Genomic DNA, 18472 nt, shown 5'->3' with positions numbered 1-18472 from the left:
CCGTTTGTCTGAAGGTTTGTGTTTTCGTACTGGTGGTTGAGAAGAAAATTGCAAACAGGCTCTGCTGTGCCCCAGGGGTCTCACAGCATCTGGGCCATGGGGGTGGTGTGGGGCTCACTGGGACCTCAGGGCTCAGCCTGGCCCTGGGCTCCCTGTGCCACCTCCTGGAGCTGGGGAGGGACAGTGGCAGTGCCCACCCTGTGCCCTGCGGCTCACAGATCATGGAGGGATGTGCAGTGTAGACACAGAGAGCTGTGCTGACCAGAGCCTCTCATGGAGTGAGATGAAACTCAGGAATTAAAACAATGAATGGCTCAATGAGCTACAGATTCTGCATTTTCATGCTGTAGGAAACTGCTGCCTGCTGCTTACCCTGTCTGTTCAGCTTTGCAGGGAATGTTATTTTTAATGAATGTGTTTCTTGCCCAGGTGGTTCCAGTCAGTGACAGAGCTGGGGGGACACAGCATCTCTCACCAAATTCAGGCTGAAGTCTGATTCTTTGCCCCCATTTCCCTTTTATTTCACCCACCCTCCTTAGCCCCAAACCTAGAAGCAGCTGTTTCTGTAAGTGATTTTATTTTTTTTAATACGGTCTTTTGCTGTGTAAAACATCCACTGGTTTCTGGCTGATCCCTAAACATCACTGCTGGGGTGTACAATCAAATAGGGAGAGAGGGGCTTCAAGAATGTGATTCAGCCTTGCCTTTGTCATTCTAAACAAGTAGTGTGTGCAGCACAGGCTGATCTGGAGGGATCAAAGATGAGACCCCGGGCACCCAAAGCCGCTGCTGGGGCAGGGAGTGCTGCTGAGCACGTTAGCATTATTAACATTAATCTAATCTTTCCGTTTGTCAAACAGATTTTTGAGTACATGGAGACAGCTTACCCAGTTCTTAAGACAGTGCTCCCAGATCAGCTTGTAGTTTGTTCTGTAATACCATGTGGATTTGCTGGGATTTTCAAGTAAATACATTATGTATATGGCTTACAGATTGCTTAGGCTGTCTGCATCAATAATTAAAATGAGGGAGGGGACTATTCTGCAGTTTTCTTCTCCTCATCCTTTTTACATGTCTGTTTTAATCTTTCCTCTCTTAGGATGGGAAAGATAAATGTGTAGCAGGAGAGAGTGTTGAAGATGAGAGCTGAGGGTGTTCCAGCAGAGAAGAGCTCGTGGCACATCACTGCAGTGCCAGCTCTCAGCATCCCTCTGACCTTTGCCATTCTATTTGCAGACACTTTGATTCTGACTTGTCAAGCAGTGCCAGCCTGTTCCCTTTGCTGTTAAACCAGCACACCTCTCCTGCTGAGGCAGGACACAAAGCTCTGCCTCTGAGCCCTGTGGCAAACGTGGTGCTGTGCTGCTCAGCTGGCCAGAGGACAGGGAAAAGGTTTGGTGGGATTTGGGATTGCTGTGGTGAGTCTGGCATTGCCTAGATAGGATGGGGGTGAGCTTTTGGCCTTGACTGTGCATTTTATAACAGTACTTAAGTTAATACTTAAATGTCAAGTGTATCACAGGAAAAAACAATTTGTGCTTTATACCTCCATCCTCACCTGTCTTGGAAGAGCCTGTGTGTGAGGTGCAGCACACAGCACTTGGTGCCACTGCTGCACTTTTGCTGTGGAGATTTTCTCACCAGAGCTGGAAATACAGACATTGCAGCAATTTCCAAGTGCACACACCATGTGCTGGTACAGAGTAAGACCAGTTTCAATTCTGTCACAAGAGGGGAAAAACCACTTGGTGAGCTGTGCTGGTGTAAAGGGGGTTGGGTATTGCTTGTGCACCATCCACTGAGCTCAGGGGAAGGTGTTACAGAGGCAGAGCAAGCTAAGCTTGTCCAACGTTGTTGTTCTGTTTTCACATCTGGCCAAATAACGAGGTTGCAGGGTCAATAGCCTATGTAACTTTTGCTTTTTGAGATGGCTCATTAGGAACATTTCTTGGCTGGAAACTTCGGAATTGGCCTGACATCACCAAGTCATGGGCTGTGAAAAAGTGTTAAATAATAACAACTATCCAGTCTCATTACTGGCCTGGACAGTTACTCATTATTCTGCCCAGCAGCCTGGCACACAGCAGGGCCAGCTCAGCCATGTGCAGCCCAGGATGCCTCAGCTCAGGTACCACTGTGTTACCTGTGGTGCCACTCTCTTCCCACTTTCATTTGACTTGGTTTAAGTCTCTTTGTGGTGTACTCCCCCTGTGCAAGATCAGTTCTGATTGTGGGGCTGCCTGTGCACATCTGATGGCATCAACAGCTTCTCTTGTCCACATTACCATTTGTGACCTGGGAAGCCGAGTACCTTTGCTGGGATCACCCTGGCTGTGTTGCTCTCCCTTTGCATGCAGAGGGGCAGTTTTGTGCATTTCTTAGCTACAAAGACAGCACTTGGTGCTCTGTGGGAAGCCCTGGTGCTCTAAGAAAGCCTGAAGCCTTGATCAACTTCTCCAAATACACCTGAGCTGACAGTGGGCTCTGTAAAAGCAAGACAAAAGCTTCTGTGCACAAACATAACTGCTTATTTGCAAGAATTTTGCAGTCTGAGTGTTGGAAATGCTGTGAATTTGGGTACTACAGGTCCTCAGTGTGCAAAGCTGTTCATTTTGCTGGGGTGCTTTTGTGCATATATAACTCAACCCTTGTCTGAGTTATATTTCTTAGCTTTTCTAAAAAAAGTGTACAAGGTGCTCACAGACACATTACACAAAGTGTAATGCTTTATTTGCTGCTTTAAATTCTCTGAGGGGCAGAGCAGTTGCTGTGGAGGAAGCACAGACTGTGGTGCACCAGGCAGTGCTGCCTGTGGAATATAAACCCTGGGTGCTGATGCAATACAGATGTTAATCAGAATTTCCAGTAGTTGAACTGAGGCTGGAATTTAGCTGAAGGGACTGAAACGGAGCATTAATCAAATGCCACAATTACTGAGCCACACTTTCTGCATTAGTGTAAACTAATGTAGAAGATGCTTTTCACCTCTAACATCTCAGTGTAAAATAAGAGGACATGGTAGCAGCAGTCATTAGCTTTACTCTGGCTGAGTAAGGGAAAGGGCTCTGTAGATGTTTGTCTGCCCTCAGAAAGAAGATTTAGGGGGAAAAAAACAGAGAGAGAAAAAAAAAGTGCTGGCTCTTTTTAATAAACCAGAGTAATTACAGATCTGTTTAAGTGGAGGCATATGATACATACGTTTGTGACAATTTTCCAGAGGGATGGTTGGGCTAGTGCTAAATAACCAGGCTCATTTTCCCATAATGCAAATGTTATTCACAAACTATTACCATAATTGATGCACCGAGCCACTGTAGAGTAAATAATGCCTTGTGTGTGGGAAGGAAACTAGAAGTCAATGAATATTAAAGAACAAAATCTCATTTTTAAAGGGAAACTTCACAAGAATTAGAATGATTTTGAAAATGAAAGCACAGTGAGGGTGCCAATGGCCTGGCTGTGTTCTGGCTGGGTGTCCATGCACATGTGAGAACATGTGGGCTCCAGGCTGTGTTTGTTCTGCCTGGTGAGCACAGAGCATCCTCAGAGCTGATTCTAGCCTGGTGCATGGAATTTTGGAGCATCCCAGAGTCACAGGTGATGCACCTGGCAGCCCCAGTGAGGAGCTCCCAGGGTGTTTGGTGCTGGGAGCTGGGATGAGTGGCCCCATGCCTGGGGAGATGCTGGTTGTTTCTTTGCTCTGCCTCCCTGCAGTGTGCTGCATTTCCTGGCTTGTGTGACACAAGAGGGGTTTTGAGTCGTGCCAGAGGTGGCCTTGGGTTTCCAGGTCATTATGCTGAGTGGGCTGGGGTGGGATGTGAGACTGCTTGGGAGCCCAGAGCTCTGTGTAACTCCTTCCTTGGGCCCTGGTCACTGTCCTTGTGCCCAGCCTGTGCCTTGGTGGGTGTTGGAGAGGTGCCAGCACTCATTGCTGGGCTGTGAATTGCCCTGTGCCCGTGGCTGCTGCAGGAGCTGTTGGCACTGCAGTCAGTCTGTGCTGCTGGGGATTCTTGTGCCCAACGTTCTGCTGAACAGGACTTGATTTAGCTCTGGGCATTAGTGCCCTGCAATAATCCCTTTTGATGTTCAAAGGGAACTTGTGTCGGTGCTCCAGTGTTAACAGATCCATTGCCTGCACAGGTTCTGGTTTTTCAGGGATTTCTCTGCCCCCCTTCCCCACTGGATGTGTTGCTCCCTCACCCCTGTTCCATGTGTAAATGAGGGAGATCCATAAACTCTGTAGTGAATTGCAGAGCTGTGCTCAGGAGGAGGAAATGATGGAGTGTCACAGAAATCACTGCTTTCTCCATTTCAGAATCCTGTCATTTCGAACACTTTAGAGTGCTGGTGTCACCTCAGAAGTGACTTCTTTTTCTCAAGATAATAAACACCTGTCCAAACAGTGCTGGAGCTCTAGAAACCAGAAAGCCAGGGAACAAAATGCAGAGCCATTGTGTAGGATTACAAAAGCATCATTAGATCTCTTAATATCGTGAGTGATTTTGTCCCGCTGGCAATTATTGTTGTTGTTTAAATTACAGATTATGGCACTGCACCTTCTTTCTCAGAGAGGTCAGAAAGACATTTTGAGCCACCTTTGCCTCCCCCTGCTGCAGACAGTCACACGTGACCTCCTGGCACAGCTCCATATAGATCACAGACCATCAGCAGCTCTCCTTGCTGCACCCTGAGCTAACTCTGTGTGGCAGAAGCAGCAGATTGTCACCATCCTGAGCCCAGCTCTTGTGTGCCAGGCTCATGGCTGTCCTGCTTCTGTCTCAGTCTGTCTCTTGCAGGTTGTCAACCACTAGCAAATGCCTGTTTCTTGTCCTCTGTGGGCTGCCTTGAGGTGTTCCTGACTCCTTCAGGGGTCTGTGCTTGTGCCCCATAGCCATCATTTCACCTGGAGAGCTGAGCATGTGCCCCAGCTGGGTTACCCCTGCTGTAACTCATTACAGACTGGCACTTTGCTGGGGGAGATAAAGGACTTCAGACTGGTTTTCTTACCTTAATCTATACTCTTTCTCTTTGAGTCAGGTCTGACTTATTAGGCTTTATCCCATTCCAAGGGAAAGGCAGCTGTAAGACCTTACAGCACTGACAGACCTGACAGGGCTTAGAGCTGCCAGGGAAATGTCACTTGCACTTCTGAGTCACTGGCAAGCAAAAAACCAAAAACCTTTCTGTAAAGGGTGACTCTGATAGTGGTGTTTGTCTCCTGGGCTAAATGGTGCCAGTGCCAGGAACACCAGACAGGGGATGCAGCCCATGCTGTGCCTGTGGGGTGAAGCACAGGAATCCTGTCAGCCCAGACTGGGCTCAGAGCAGTGACCTGGAGAGTTTCTCTGCAGACGTGCACAGAAGCCCGAGCTGACAGCAGCCTGTTCATGCTGGGATTATTCAGCAGCACTCAAGATGAAGGAGCAGATGGTGTTGATGGGCGAGCAGGGTCCTGAGGTACAAGATGGGATTGTTACCATGTTAATAACCAGACAGCAAATCCCACAGTGCTTTCTATTAGCCTGGAAGATGAGAGTTCCCTGGAGACCTCCCTGTGACCCACAAAGGTCTGGCAGTGCTGGCCTCGGGAGGCTGCAGGAGCCTCATTTGTTCTGCTGGCTCTGAGATGCAGCACTGATTTGTTTGAGTTTGGGCAGCCTGACCCTTCCCTCACTGCCTGTGCCCTGGAAGCCTTCTAGGATGTAAAGTGCTGGAATACAAAGCTGGGGTGGTTCTGGGTTAAAGCAGAAAGGCTGCTGTGGAGTCTGGGTGTTTGCTGATTTAGAGCTGGGGGAGTGCTGGGCATGCTCAGAGGAAGGCAGGAGCTTCAGCATTTGTACTTCATTTATAGAATCCCAGTTACTCTATAGAATCCCAGTTCTCTGAATTTGGGAAAAACTTCCTTTCTTAGTAGGCTTGCAGATCCCACAAGCTTCATTTAATCTCCCAGGGGTCCCTGCTTTGGCTGCTACATTAGGAGCCATTCTGAACTGTGAAAAACATTTCGAAATCCCTTTTATTTATTCTTATTCCAAACTGCCTCCCCCCCCCCTTCTTTTTTCTCTCCCCACAGGCTAATTCTAAAAATTGCTGTAAACATTTTCTGGAGATGGGATCTTCCTTTGTATCTAAACTTTCTGTTTGTTGTTTATGAGCTGTTTCTTTCAGCATCCCCACACTTCATTCTGCTGGTTGGGAAGTGTGAAAGCTATTATGATAATAGGGAGGGAGATGATTTTCTGCTCTCATAGTGCCAAGAACAGAGGAATGGCTGTAATTCATCTTGGATGTAGTCCCTGCTGCAAATGCACCATCCTCCTTTAGCTTTAGTCCCCCTGCACACACAGATTGCTTTTGCTTGGCATAAGGGTCAGGGTTCTTTAGAACCCAGAACCTCCAGAACTGGCTCTGCTATGCAGGTGGGTTCTTCAAAGCATTTAGCTGCCTTGGGAAATAGTGAAAATAAGTGAAATAGTGCATGGAAATAGTGCCTGGTTTGCTCCTTCCCCTGCTCCCTTGTGGCACCAAGATGTTAGTCTGACTTACCAACAAACCCAAAGCCAGAGAGAAGAGCATGAAGTACCCACTGCTGTTAGGAGACTCAAAAACCAGCTCAGAACTCACTGTTACACTGCTCATTGCATTAGTGTGTGATCAGCTTTGTCATGGGGAATAATTGAAATGAACGTGAATCGATATCTAAATATACATTAGGGTGTATTAAAAGGCTTTGAACCAATGGTCTGTTAAAAAGGAGGTTATTTCAATTCTTTTCTACGCTGTCTCACAGTTGAAATGGTTTATTAGAGTATGGCAAAACCTGCTGAATAATCAAAGTATGATTATTCTGGGAGAAATGCGAATATTCTACCAAAGCATGGTTCCCTTTTTGGGGTCACATGAAAAGGAACAGTATGTGATTTATGGGTGACTGGAGAAGGTGTGGGCTAGCAGGGTGTTGGAGGTGAGTGCAGCACCTTCAGGGGTGGATCCCATCCTCTGTGGTGTTTGTCTGGCATCTCATCCCTAGGAAGTGAATTGGCAAACAGGAGTGAAGCTGTTGTGTCACTCACCATAAAGACTGGAGCTCTATAAAAACAAGAGAACCAAACTCAGTTCAGACAAAGTGCTGATGCTGCAGGTTTGAAAATAAATGGTGTGTTTTGTCCTACTGCAAAGATGAATGAAGTGTTGAAAACTTAAGCTGGTGTGTACTTTGTGTGTGTGTGCAGAGCCACGCCGCTGTCAGTGCTGTAAGGAATCACCGGGCTCTGCTGCTGCTGCCAGGGGCTGTTTGTGGATGCCGATGTGGGGGCTTTCAACGGCGCACACAAAATGAGCGATCTGTGGCGTGACGGGCTCGTCCCTGCCCGGCTGGGGGATGTGATGGCTGCAAATTCCGCCTCTCCATTCCCTGCGCTGCACTTGTCCTTCGATTACAAAAGGACAGCTCTCGAGGGATGTCGCTGTGCGTTTTCCTGAAATAAAATAATAGCTCTGTGTTTTGTGACCCTGGAACTTTAGGTCCTGCCAGATGCTAATGAACCAGTGGAAAACATCCAGGCCTGGTAATTGCTGTGAGCCACAGCTGTTTGTGCTTGGTACGCGGTGCCGGCTCTGCCTCCGCGCCGGCTGCGCCCTCTGCTCCTGCTCCCAGGGCAGTGAGGGCAGGGAAATCCTGGAATTGGGCTCTGCTCCTGCCCCGAGAGCCGGGATCAGGCAGGGAAATCCTGGAATTGGGCTCTGCTCCTGCCAAAAGGGGGCCGGGGTCGGGCAGGGAAATCCTGGAATTGGGCTCTGCTCCTGCCCCGAGAGCCGGGATCAGGCAGGGAAATCCTGGAATTGGGCTCTGCTCCTGCCCCGAGAGCCGGGATCAGGCAGGGAAATCCTGGAATTGGGCTCTGCTCCTGCCAAAAGGGCCGGGATCGGGCAGTGCGGGCAGCGAAATCCTGGAATTGGGCTCTGCTTCTGCCCCAAGGGCCGGGATCGGGCAGTGCGGGCAGGGAAATCCTGGAATTGGGCTCTGCTCCTGCCCCGAGAGCCGGGATCAGGCAGGGAAATCCTGGAATTGGGCTCTGCTCCTGCCCTGAGGGCCGGGGTCGGGCAGTGAGGGCAGGGAAATCCTGGAATGGGATTGTGTTCCTGCACTAAAGCCCTGGGATCGGGGCAATGTGGGCAGGGAACTCCCCGGAATTGGGCTTTTCTCCTGCCCCCAGGGCTGGGATCGAGCAGTGCGGGCAGGGAAATCATGGAATGGAACTGTGCTCCTGCCCTAAAGCGCCGGGATCGGGGCAGGGAGATCCCGGAATTGGGCTCTGCTCCTGCCCCGAGGGCCGGGATCGGGCAGGGAAATCCTGGAATGGGACTGTGCTCCTGCCAAAAGGGCCGGGATCGGGCAGTGCGGGCAGGCACTCCCCGGAATTGGGCTCTATTCCTGCCCTAGAGCCCCGGAGTTGGGGCAGTGCGGGAACGGAGTTCCCCAGAACTTGACTCTGCTCCTGCTCCAGGCCCCGGGATGGGGCAGTACCGGCAGGAACTCCCCGGGTTGGAGCGGGCAGGAGCCCTGGGGCGGTGCGGAGCCCGGCGCTGCCCGCAGCAGCCCCGGCACCGCTCGGAATGCGCTGCCGCAGGGACTGGAGGAGCGGCAGCAGCTGGGGAGGAAGCGAGGCTCTTGCACTGACCTGATCTCAATCAAATCCACAGCCTGATCTGTCCCCTTTATTCATCTGCTGCTTCAAAAACCAGCTTTTGAGGCACAGAAAATAGAAGGTGCTGATAAGAGCCAGTGTTTTAATTTTCTTTTTATGTTACTCCCTGTAGGAGACATTCTCATCCATTTTTAACATCTCCAGTTCCAAAAAATAGCTGGGATATTCTACCACCCTTTTAGCACAGGTTAGTTCTCCCACAGGAATGCAGAATTAAAGGGAGAGTGGGAATATTTTTCTGTGGCATCAATGGAAATTCATTTCTGACAGCTATGGCCATGGATGGCCATGATTTGAATCAGCCCAGCTGACTGCAGTGAGGAGGCTTGGAAAGGCTTCATCCCAATTCCCTGTCTGAGCAGGGAAGAGCAGGGACCAAATCCAGAGTGTGGGTGAGCAGGGAAGGGTCTCAGGGCAGAGCAGCCTCTGCTCCACCTAAGTGCAGTGACCATTATTGGCCAATATTGGTGTTTGGATCCCTTGTGTAAGTCCTAGTTTATGAAAAGGTCCAAAAAACTCCGTTGGCAGGTGAATGAGTAGCCAGGTTGTCAAAGGCACCACTTTGAGATAATGCACTGACACTGTTATCAGCACTGACAGTACTTTTTAGGTGAGTAATACTGACAAACTAGGTTTCAGGGTCTGTTTCAGCTGCTTTATATCTCTTGTGTGCACATATAGTAGGAGATGGTATGTCAGTGGTAAATGTATTTATTTCATCTCACTCTTCCCATGAAAAAGATACCTAGACCTAGAAAAGGTACAGGGAGTGATGAAAAGGATCTGTGGAGACATGCACAGCCTGCCTATAAGGAGAAATTTAATAGTCTGGGAGGTGTGATATAAGGGAGACAAGCAAAACCTATAAAGTCAGGATCTGAAGATGATGAGAAGCAAATTATCCTCTTTTGTTGGGATAAGATACTGTGAGACACCCACTTAAATAACCAGACAGCTGTCTAAAGCAGCAAAATGAGGTGACTTTTTCACTTCTGTAATGGAATTCTGAACCTCACTCATCACTGTATGGAAACATGAAGAGGTTCAGGTACTCGTGTGACAAGTTCATGTCCATCTGTGTTATTACATGTTACATTACACTAAATTTTTATTACATTACTGAATGCACATCTTTGGACTCAAGATTCCTGACATTGTTTCCTTGTGCTTTGTGAAGTGTTTGGGCACAGGATGCTGGGCCAGATAGCCTTGGCTGCGTGCAGCAGCAACACAGGAGGCTGATTATATCCATCCTTTGGTTTGTAACGTGATATTCACTGCTCCGTGGATGCGCAGAGCTGCGAGGTTTGCAGCCAGATCAATGTGTCTCCTCAAAGCAGAGCCAGGGAATTGGGCAGTGTTTCTAAATAGACAGAAGAACAAACACTCTGACCAGTGACTTCCCAGGATTTTCTATGCATTAGCTTAATTTCATAGTGGTGGTGGTTTGGTTTGGTTTGGTTTGGTTTGGGAGGTTTTTGTGTCCTTACAGATGTTATTCTAAAACAGCCTGATAGCTGATGAGCTTACCAGGGGTGTTTGTAGAGGGATGGCTGAGAAGGGGGATCCAGGAGCGAGTCCGGCTCCTGAGGACTTGCTCTGCTTCCACGGCAGCGTTACTGCAGCTGCAGAATCGGAAAGGAGATATTTGCTTTATGCCTAAGAGGCTTTATTGTTTCTAAACTATATATAGTCCTGTAATCTTGCTTTCGATGGGGGGAGGGCACGGCGGGACAGCCTCCAGAGCATCCCCGCCCTGCCTGCTGGGCGAGCGAGGGGTTAACGCGGGGCTCTCGCCGCGGACGAGCTCATTGTCAGAATAATGTTTAGCCAGGTGTTAATCTGTGTCTGGAGGGAAGTGCTGGAATTCATTATTCATCCCGCTGGGGGAGGTCACGGTCCTGGGCGGCTGCCAGCGCCGGAGCCAGCCTCCTGGCTTTACTGACATGTGCCATTTGTGATGAGGGCGGTGAAGTCCCCGTGAGGAGCGGAGCTGCGTGAGGGCTGGCAGCGGCGCCGAGCGCTCGGCAGCGAGCGAGAGACAGCGGGGACACGGACACGGGCTGGAAGGGACACGGGCTGGAAGGGACACGGGTGGAAGGACAGACACGGCAGGAAGGACGGACACGCCGAGCCGCAGGGCACAGCGCCTTTCCCGCCCGGACCCTCGGCCCCTCGGTCCCTCGCCTGATCGCTGCGCTCCCCTCAGAGAGCTCCGGCTCCTCGGCGGGACAGGCTCGGGTCGCTTTGGTGGCTCTGACCGAGGGCAAGAGGGGAGACAATGATCAAGTCCAGTTGGTTCTACGTCAAGTTCAAGCATGCCGAGAAGGTAAGAGCAGCCTCTGCTGCAGCCCTTCCCCGGGCACTGCTGGGGCTCAGCTGCCCCCCTCCCCTGGAAGTGTCACCGGGATTCGGTTTTCCTGTGACTCCACAGATAAGGCTGTGTCCCTGGAAGTGTCACTGGGATTTGGGTTTCCTGTGGCTGTTTCCCTGGAAGTGTTACTGGGATTTGGTTTTCCTGTCATTCCACAGATAGGGGTGTTTCCCATGGAAGTGTCACCGGGATTTGGTTTTCCTGTGACTCCACAGATAAGGGTATTTCCCTGGAATTGTCACCAGGATTTGGTTTTCCTGTGACTCCCAGCCAAGGCTGTTTCCCTGGAATTGTCACCAGGATTTGGTTTTCCTTTGGCTCCACAGCCAAGGCTGTGCTCGGAGCAGCGCCGGGCACGGGCTGCAGATGTGGCAGCAACTTCAGCGCGGTGCAGGTGGAGGAGGAAAGCTCGGATCTGATTCCTCCAGGGCCGTGTCAGGGAAAAAAAAAAACACCCAGAGATAGTAGAGATGTGTTTGTTTTCCTCATGTGGAGCTTGAAAGGGAGGAATATTTCTTGTTCTGTGGAGCCCATTATGAGTTGTGACCTGCTTATGCAGGGGGATCAGTTGTTTCTTCTCCTCTAGTAGCTAAGTATTTAATTGTCCGTGATTATTACCGGAAGAAAGTTTTATTGACCAAAAAGTAGCCAGATGTATTGAAGACTCTTTGGTGTGGGGTTTACTGTGGAGTTTGCTGTATTTCCCATTGCACAGAACAGTGTTTTCTGTGGGATTTTCCTCTTGCACTCAGCTTCCACTTTATCTCTTCCGTGCCTTGGTACCCAGATGCCTGGGGGAGCAGAGGAGCAGGGATGGGGAGGGAGGATGGACCAAGATTGTGCAGGGATGTGCTTAACCGTGGTGCGTGTTCACTGGAGCTCTCCTGGAGGGTTTCCTGCCCCAGGGCAGAGGCTGATCCGATTTCCAGTAGTGCTGAGGTGCAGGCAGAATGTGGATGTAGCTTTGCTCTTTCCTTAATCCAGCAAATGAGGGAAAAGAGCAAGACAACTTTTTATGAAAATACTGAGCAGCCTTGCTGTCTGTTCCCTAAACATCCTTGAGCAGTTAGCAACTTGCCCTTTTTAGAGCAGAGGGAAAACCCATGCATTAGTCTGAAATTTTCTGTTCTGGCAAATAGTCCCACATTGATTTATTTCTTCTCTTTGTGCCTCAAGTGATACTGCACTGGTGAAAGCATATATATTTCACTGAACAAAAAGCATATATAGTTCATTTAACAAGATTGTCCTGTCATTTATCCCAGGCTGCAAATAGCATATTTAACAGTCTCAGATGTAACTGTTCCATTTTGTTTGTTTTGGGCAATCTTAAAAAGGCTGAAAAATCCACTGTATTAGGCACTTATTATCTTCTTGATGTTTCTCTGCAATAATTCTATGTTCTTTATATCAGACCTATAAACATCTATAATTAAACAAACCACCTCAGCATATATAGCATATGGAAATTCCTGGAAATAATCTAAGGAATCACCAGTTATGTACCAGTGGGTGAGGTTAGCTATTTAAAACACATGGGGATTTCTTTTTCCTCTACATTTTGTGATTCAGTTCCTTTCTATTTTTTTTTTTTTGACACCCCTTGCAGTTGATCCAGAAAGCCCTGGAGTCCCTGAGCAGAGCAGATAATGTTCCTGCTCTGCTGTCACCGGGTGATTCTGTGCAGTGTTACATAACCTGTCACACCAGTTTTGTCAGAGTCAGATATTTTTGAGATCTACAACCTGGGAAATTTGAACATGGATGAAATCCAGGAAACCCATTTAATCTGTCTCCTTACAGTTACTTGTGCCTTACAAGACTTTCTTCTGATCCACCAGGGAAGGTGACAAGTCTGTTCATCTGTTGGGGGGGAAAAGCCCCAAACCATAATGAACAGGAAGGCAAAAATTGAAATGCATGCCTGGTCTTTTACTGGATTTCATGTGTGATAAGGGACTGTTAACCCTTTGTGTTGAAGTGGGGCTTTCCTAATGAAAGGCTCCTGAGAAGTTTTGGGTTTGGCTATGTGGGAGGGCTGTACCCCTTTGCTGAATGCAGGATTTTGTGTCAATGTTCTTGTTGCAGTTGGGGCTTGGCTTGTTCTGATTCAGCTCCCAGTCTGGCTGTGAAAGCTGTGCTAGTGTGGCCTAGGTGTGAATTGATGCTGAATTTATTAAACTGATGCAGTTCTCTGGCTGGACACTCTGGGTACACGCTCCATGAAACAAGTATTTCTGCAATAGTGTAACCACACTGGTTTAAAAAATTAGGTCAAATTCTTTTGCAACTCCTCTGTGTTGTCATGGTCTTAGAAATTGGGTTTATGTGAGCTAAGCTGAAGAACCTTTGAAATTCTCAAACCAGCTTTTTTCAGCAGTTTGTCTAAAAGGATTTAAAATCTCCCTTGGAGATGCACTTTCTCCTCTTGGCTGGCACAAGTGTGGCTGCTGAGGAGCCAGTGCTGCCCTCCCAGCACATGGGGAGCTGATCCCAGCTGCACCTGAGCTGGTTTGATTCCCTTTTTGTGTGCTGGCTTTGTTTGCAGGCGGGTCAGTGTGTCCCAGGGCACCGGGAGGGCACGGCCCTGTGGGGGCACCTGCCTGAGCAGGAAGGACACTGATGTCTCTGCTGGCAGCAGCCTGTGAAAACCACATTAATGGAAGTTTGCTCTCCTCATGTGGAAGTGTTATATAATCCCTGTTTAAGGGAGGTCATTTTAGGTTAGGGAGAGGTTGGGTCTGTGCCCTCCTGTCAGTGCAGGATCTCAGTTCATCACAACTGGAGCTGCTCTTCCTGTGTGTGCTGACATTGCACTGCTCCCTCTTCATTCTCTTGTAAAGAAGTTCATTGACATTTTTACTGGCTGGCTGGCTTTGCTGAAGTTGACATCCTTGCCTCTGGCCATCACAAATATTTTCCTTTTTCTTTTGGTTTACTTCAGAAGATGTTGATGTCTGAAGACCCCACTTTGATCAAGCATATATATTTATATAGAGTCAGAGGTAACTGCAGAAAGCTTTTATATTGCACATATAGATTGTCAGCCTGTTTCATTTTGTGCTTTCCTGCCATCAACTGTCCCATTGGTTGTGTTTGAATGCTGCTCATCCCAGCTGGGTTATCTACAGAGAGACCTGGACTGAGGTGTGCTGATGGGACTGGCCTGAGCCTCAGGGCCTGAGCCCTCACAGGCCTTCTGGGGAGCTTCCAAACTCTTCACATCCACCTGCAACCGTGACATCTCCTCATCAGTTCATTCATGTCATCTGCCTGCTTGCCCAGTGCCTGGTTTGTGCAGGTAGGAACTGGCCATGCATTTGTGGCTGCAACACAAAGCCTGAAAAATGGTCACCTAAAGACATGTTAGAACTGGAAACAGCAGAGAAAGACATTGCTTAAGCTGATGTCCTTTGGTGTGTTAGTTTGCTCAAGTCATCCAAACAGTTTTTTAAGTTGTTTAGACAAACAGGATAAAACCTTTTCCCAGCAGCACATTTTTAGTTGTGATTAAAATAACCAGATAATAAAACTAACCAAAGCAGAAATCTCCACAACATCATCTTGAGTTTATTATCAAGTTAATTGCTAACATTCTGTAATACAGACTGAAAGGAAGCCCACAGGATAAACCCCAAAGTTTTCATGTTTGCCCTTTCAAAGATTTAATATAAGGTCATTTGGCGACGAGCCACTTGGACATAATACCCATATTCAGTCTGAGTGCATTTACACTGGAATTAAGATTCAAAGGCTTCATGTGAATAATATTGCTGACACCAGAAAATCAGTTTAATCTGAAGGGGGAAAGAGAAAAGGCAAGCTCTTGGAAAAAATCTGTGAAATTCTAGAAAGTGTGGGAGACGTGTGGAGGGAGGCAGTGTGAGTGGGCAGTCTGGCCTCACGTGTTGCTGCCTGGATCTGAGGGGAGCTTATGGATGAAAATGGAGGACTTGAAAGGTTTTGCTTTGTCCTTGAAAAGGCCTGTCCCTTGTTTGAGGTTCATTGATAGATATTGCTGAACTGAGGCAAAGCTTAATTTTCCTGTTCCCAGCAGTGCCCAAGGGAGAGAAGTGCTGTATTTCTAGCTAGAAAATTAGATTAAAACACCCACTACCTAGATCCAGGGTACATTCATTTCATCCTCTCTTGTAAGACTCTCACTACTCTGAAAGGCAGTTTACAGTTTTGACAGCTAAAATAAAAAGCCTGAAGGACAAGCAACCACTTTGAATGTTCGAAGGGCTTCATTTCCAGCAGAAAGATTTCAATTACAGTCATTTTCCTCCAGTAAGTACAAAGAGGTAAATGGAACCCCTGTTTCAAATGTTAAACTCACAGACTGCATTATTACCACTTGTACTTTGAAAGTAAAGGATAAAGCCCATCTAAATCAAAGCCCTGGTTCCAAATTACTTTTTAAGAGTATGATGAGGTCTGCACCCAGTAATTCAGCCACTCTGTGCTGAGCAGCACAGAGCACATCAAATGTGACTTCCATTAGAGCCTGCTGCTCTGGGGGGATCCAGGCAGGAAGCATCTTTCTTGACAAGCCCTGAGAGTTGCAACTTGAAAGGGCTGCTCTGCAGCTGGAAATTCATGAGTTGGCTGTATTTTTAGAGAATTCAGGGGTTTTTTCCATCCCTGACTCTGCTCGTTATTTGTCTTGTCCCTTTTAGCAGTAGTTTGACAAAGATCTGGTTATTTATCTCCTGTGTGGCACAACCTCTTCTCCCTCCCACTCCCCACAAGAAGGTTTTCCATCCCAAACCATTTCCTCCCCTTGCTGGGGTAGGGAACACCTTTCCAAAATCTGCTGAACAGATACTGAAATGTGCTCAGTGTTTGCATAATGCAGTGCTCTGAGGAGCTGACAGCTGAGGTGATAAATCAGCCCTGTGACCTGAGCTCACCAGAACATTCATTGTGCCTGGTGTGATGAACCCTCCCAGAAATCTGTACCCCTGCCTTGCTGGAGTCAGGGATTGCTGAATCTGGGTGCAGAGCTGTGCCCAGGGAGTGAAGCAGGAGAGCAGCTCCCTGCTCCACTGGCACTCAAACCACTGGGAGGTTTGGGAACCCACCTGGTTCTTCCCCAAAAGTGCTTGCTGGAGATAATTGTGCTGATCTTATTTATTTATCTTTGCTGCTTCTTTTGCTCGTTGCCTTGTTGGAAGGATTTCTGCAGGTGTGAAATCAGATGTTACTGCTTAATCTGATGGGGATGATCAGCAAAGAGTTGTGTTGTCCTGAATTACTCAGCACAGACACCTGGTTCACTATTTTTATCACTTTTAGCTGCTAAAATTTTCAATTTTTCCTTGCCTGCCTATGAATACTACAAGTTTGCATTTTTAAAGTTGTGTTGCAACTGTGACTGACAGCATTTTAGGGAAATGAGTGAGATTTGTCATTTTATATTCTCGTGAACAGAGATTAAATGTAATCAAGGAAAACAGATGTAGGGATTTAATTTACTTGTAAATACAAATTACCACAAATCATAAAATCATAGAATGGTTTGGCTTGGAAAAGTGTTCAAAAAAATCAACCAGTGCCACCCTTTGCCATGGGCAGGGACACCTTGGAGCATCCCAGGCTGCTCCAAGCCCCAATGTCCAGCCTGGCCTTGGGCAGTGCCAGGGATGCAGGGGCAGCCCCAGCTGCTCTGGGCACCCTGTGCCAGGGCCTGCCCACCCTCACAGGGAACAATTTTGTCCCAATCTCTGATCCAAAAGTGCCCTTGTGCTTCAGGAGCCTGTGCTCACTTGGACTCAGCTCTTCCCTGCCTGCCTGGCTTGTGTTACCTCTGTGTCACACAGAGCTGCCTTGCTTTCTGGTTTGGCCTTCCATTATTGCTCTTTGATTTTCTCTGGCCTTTCAGTGAGCACAAGGAGCTCGCCAGTGGTGGCTGCAGCCTGCACAGCTGCTGAGCTTGGCCCAGCAAAGGGGGCAGAGGGCTGCCAGGGGCTCTGAGGAGGTTTTTCCTTCCTTCCAGCCTCACTTGTGGGTTGAGCACCAGCAGCAAACACGGGCTTGTGTCTCCATGGCCTGGTAAGGCCAGAGGAGCAGGCAGGGCTGGGAGCCAGAGGAGGGAATTCCATCCCTGTTCAGGCTCCAGCCCCAGAGGGCTGGGAGCTCAGCAGATCCAACTGAAGTACTTACTTATTTTGCTTTATTTATGTATTTCCGTATTTATTTTGACTTAAATGGATCTTCCAAAGTTCTGCCAATTCCTGGTAGTTGGACTGGTTCCTGTGTGGTTTTGGATAAGGGTGTTTAACTAAGCTGTAAAATCTTTCTGATTTCTTTCTGTTTGCAGTTTGCTTTGTGCTCTAAATGGTTATCAGCAAGGGCATCAAAGTTTTTGGGCTTTCCTGGGAATGTGGAAGAGATGTAAAGGGCTTTTTCTTCCTTGATGTGGGGCAGTGTTTGCATGCTGTGTGTCAGGGTGACTCAGGGTGCTCCTGCAGGGCAGGTGCTGGGAGCCCTGTGGGACTCTGAGCATCAGCAAGTCCAAGCACCACCTTGATGTTTCTCACAAAGGGAGTCACCAGAGCAGAACTCTTTAAGCATCTCAGTGACACTTTAGGATCCTCCCACTTATAAGTGCATTTTTTGCATTTATGCACAAAATATGTGCATATTTTTCTACCTGGAGCCAGCATCTGGACAGCTTTGTCTTTAACATGGATTGGGATCTAGACCTCAAACTTTTCCATCCTTAGTCCTTGTTTTTTGCATAGTCTTGTGAGACTGAGAAGAACTGAATACTAATGGGAATAGTCAGTGGCAGATAAAATAGCACAGGGAAAAAAAAAAAAAACGTTACATTCTTCTGATGTAAATTTTTAATCAAATGTATTTTCTCCTGTTAAGCAACTTTTACAGCCCACTGCACAAAACATACAACCAAAAACCTTTGCACAATGAACTGCATGTAATAGGCTAGCAATGCATCCATTACACGTTTTTAGGTCTGTAATGCATTTAATTCCATTTCTGTGTGCATGGTAGTGTAGCCTTCAAAAGATAATTAGAATTTACTCAGTCTTGCCTTCATAGTTCCTTAGGTTTTCTTCCAATTGCAATGCTTTGGAAAGCTTCATTAGAAGTGGTCTTTTCTGTAACTAGAAGGAAATGCCATTTGAATACCTTAGGAAATTCTCAATATGTTAGAAAGCTGGAAGTTCTGTATCAAAATTTCTGAGATGCTTGTACAGCCCCAGTGAGCAGCATTCTGCAGCACAGCTGGGTTGAAGTGTTGGTAGATGCCAGGAGACTGTAATAACAGTGATAATTACATTAAATAACAATTCTCAACCTGAATAATTGCAGGTGAGTTTTGTAGCAAGGTGTGGATGCAGCAGTGCCCTTTTTGCAGGTGACC

The 18472-nt window shown here is 47.8% G+C and overlaps 1 protein-coding gene across 7 annotated transcripts in view; it reads left to right on the top strand.

Annotated features, from left to right (window-relative positions):
- The window catches only part of AUTS2 (activator of transcription and developmental regulator AUTS2), a 794855-nt gene that overhangs the window by 255214 nt on the left and 521169 nt on the right, over window positions 1-18472 (top strand). Inside the window, exon 1 of one of the 7 annotated variants that reach the window (XM_064729519.1) lies at window positions 10568-11037. The exons of the other annotated variants lie outside the window; for them this stretch is intronic. Within the exon in view, the coding sequence (XP_064585589.1) occupies window positions 10990-11037 (48 nt within the window). The 5' untranslated portion in view covers window positions 10568-10989. Of the gene's footprint in view, window positions 1-10567; window positions 11038-18472 lie in introns of those variants that run through there. 7 annotated transcript variants of the gene reach the window in all.

The sequence above is a fragment of the Zonotrichia leucophrys genome, chromosome 19, assembly GCF_028769735.1.
Source record: "Zonotrichia leucophrys gambelii isolate GWCS_2022_RI chromosome 19, RI_Zleu_2.0, whole genome shotgun sequence".
Lineage (NCBI taxonomy): Eukaryota > Metazoa > Chordata > Aves > Passeriformes > Passerellidae > Zonotrichia > Zonotrichia leucophrys.
This window is presented reverse-complemented; position numbering and strand designations above follow the sequence as displayed.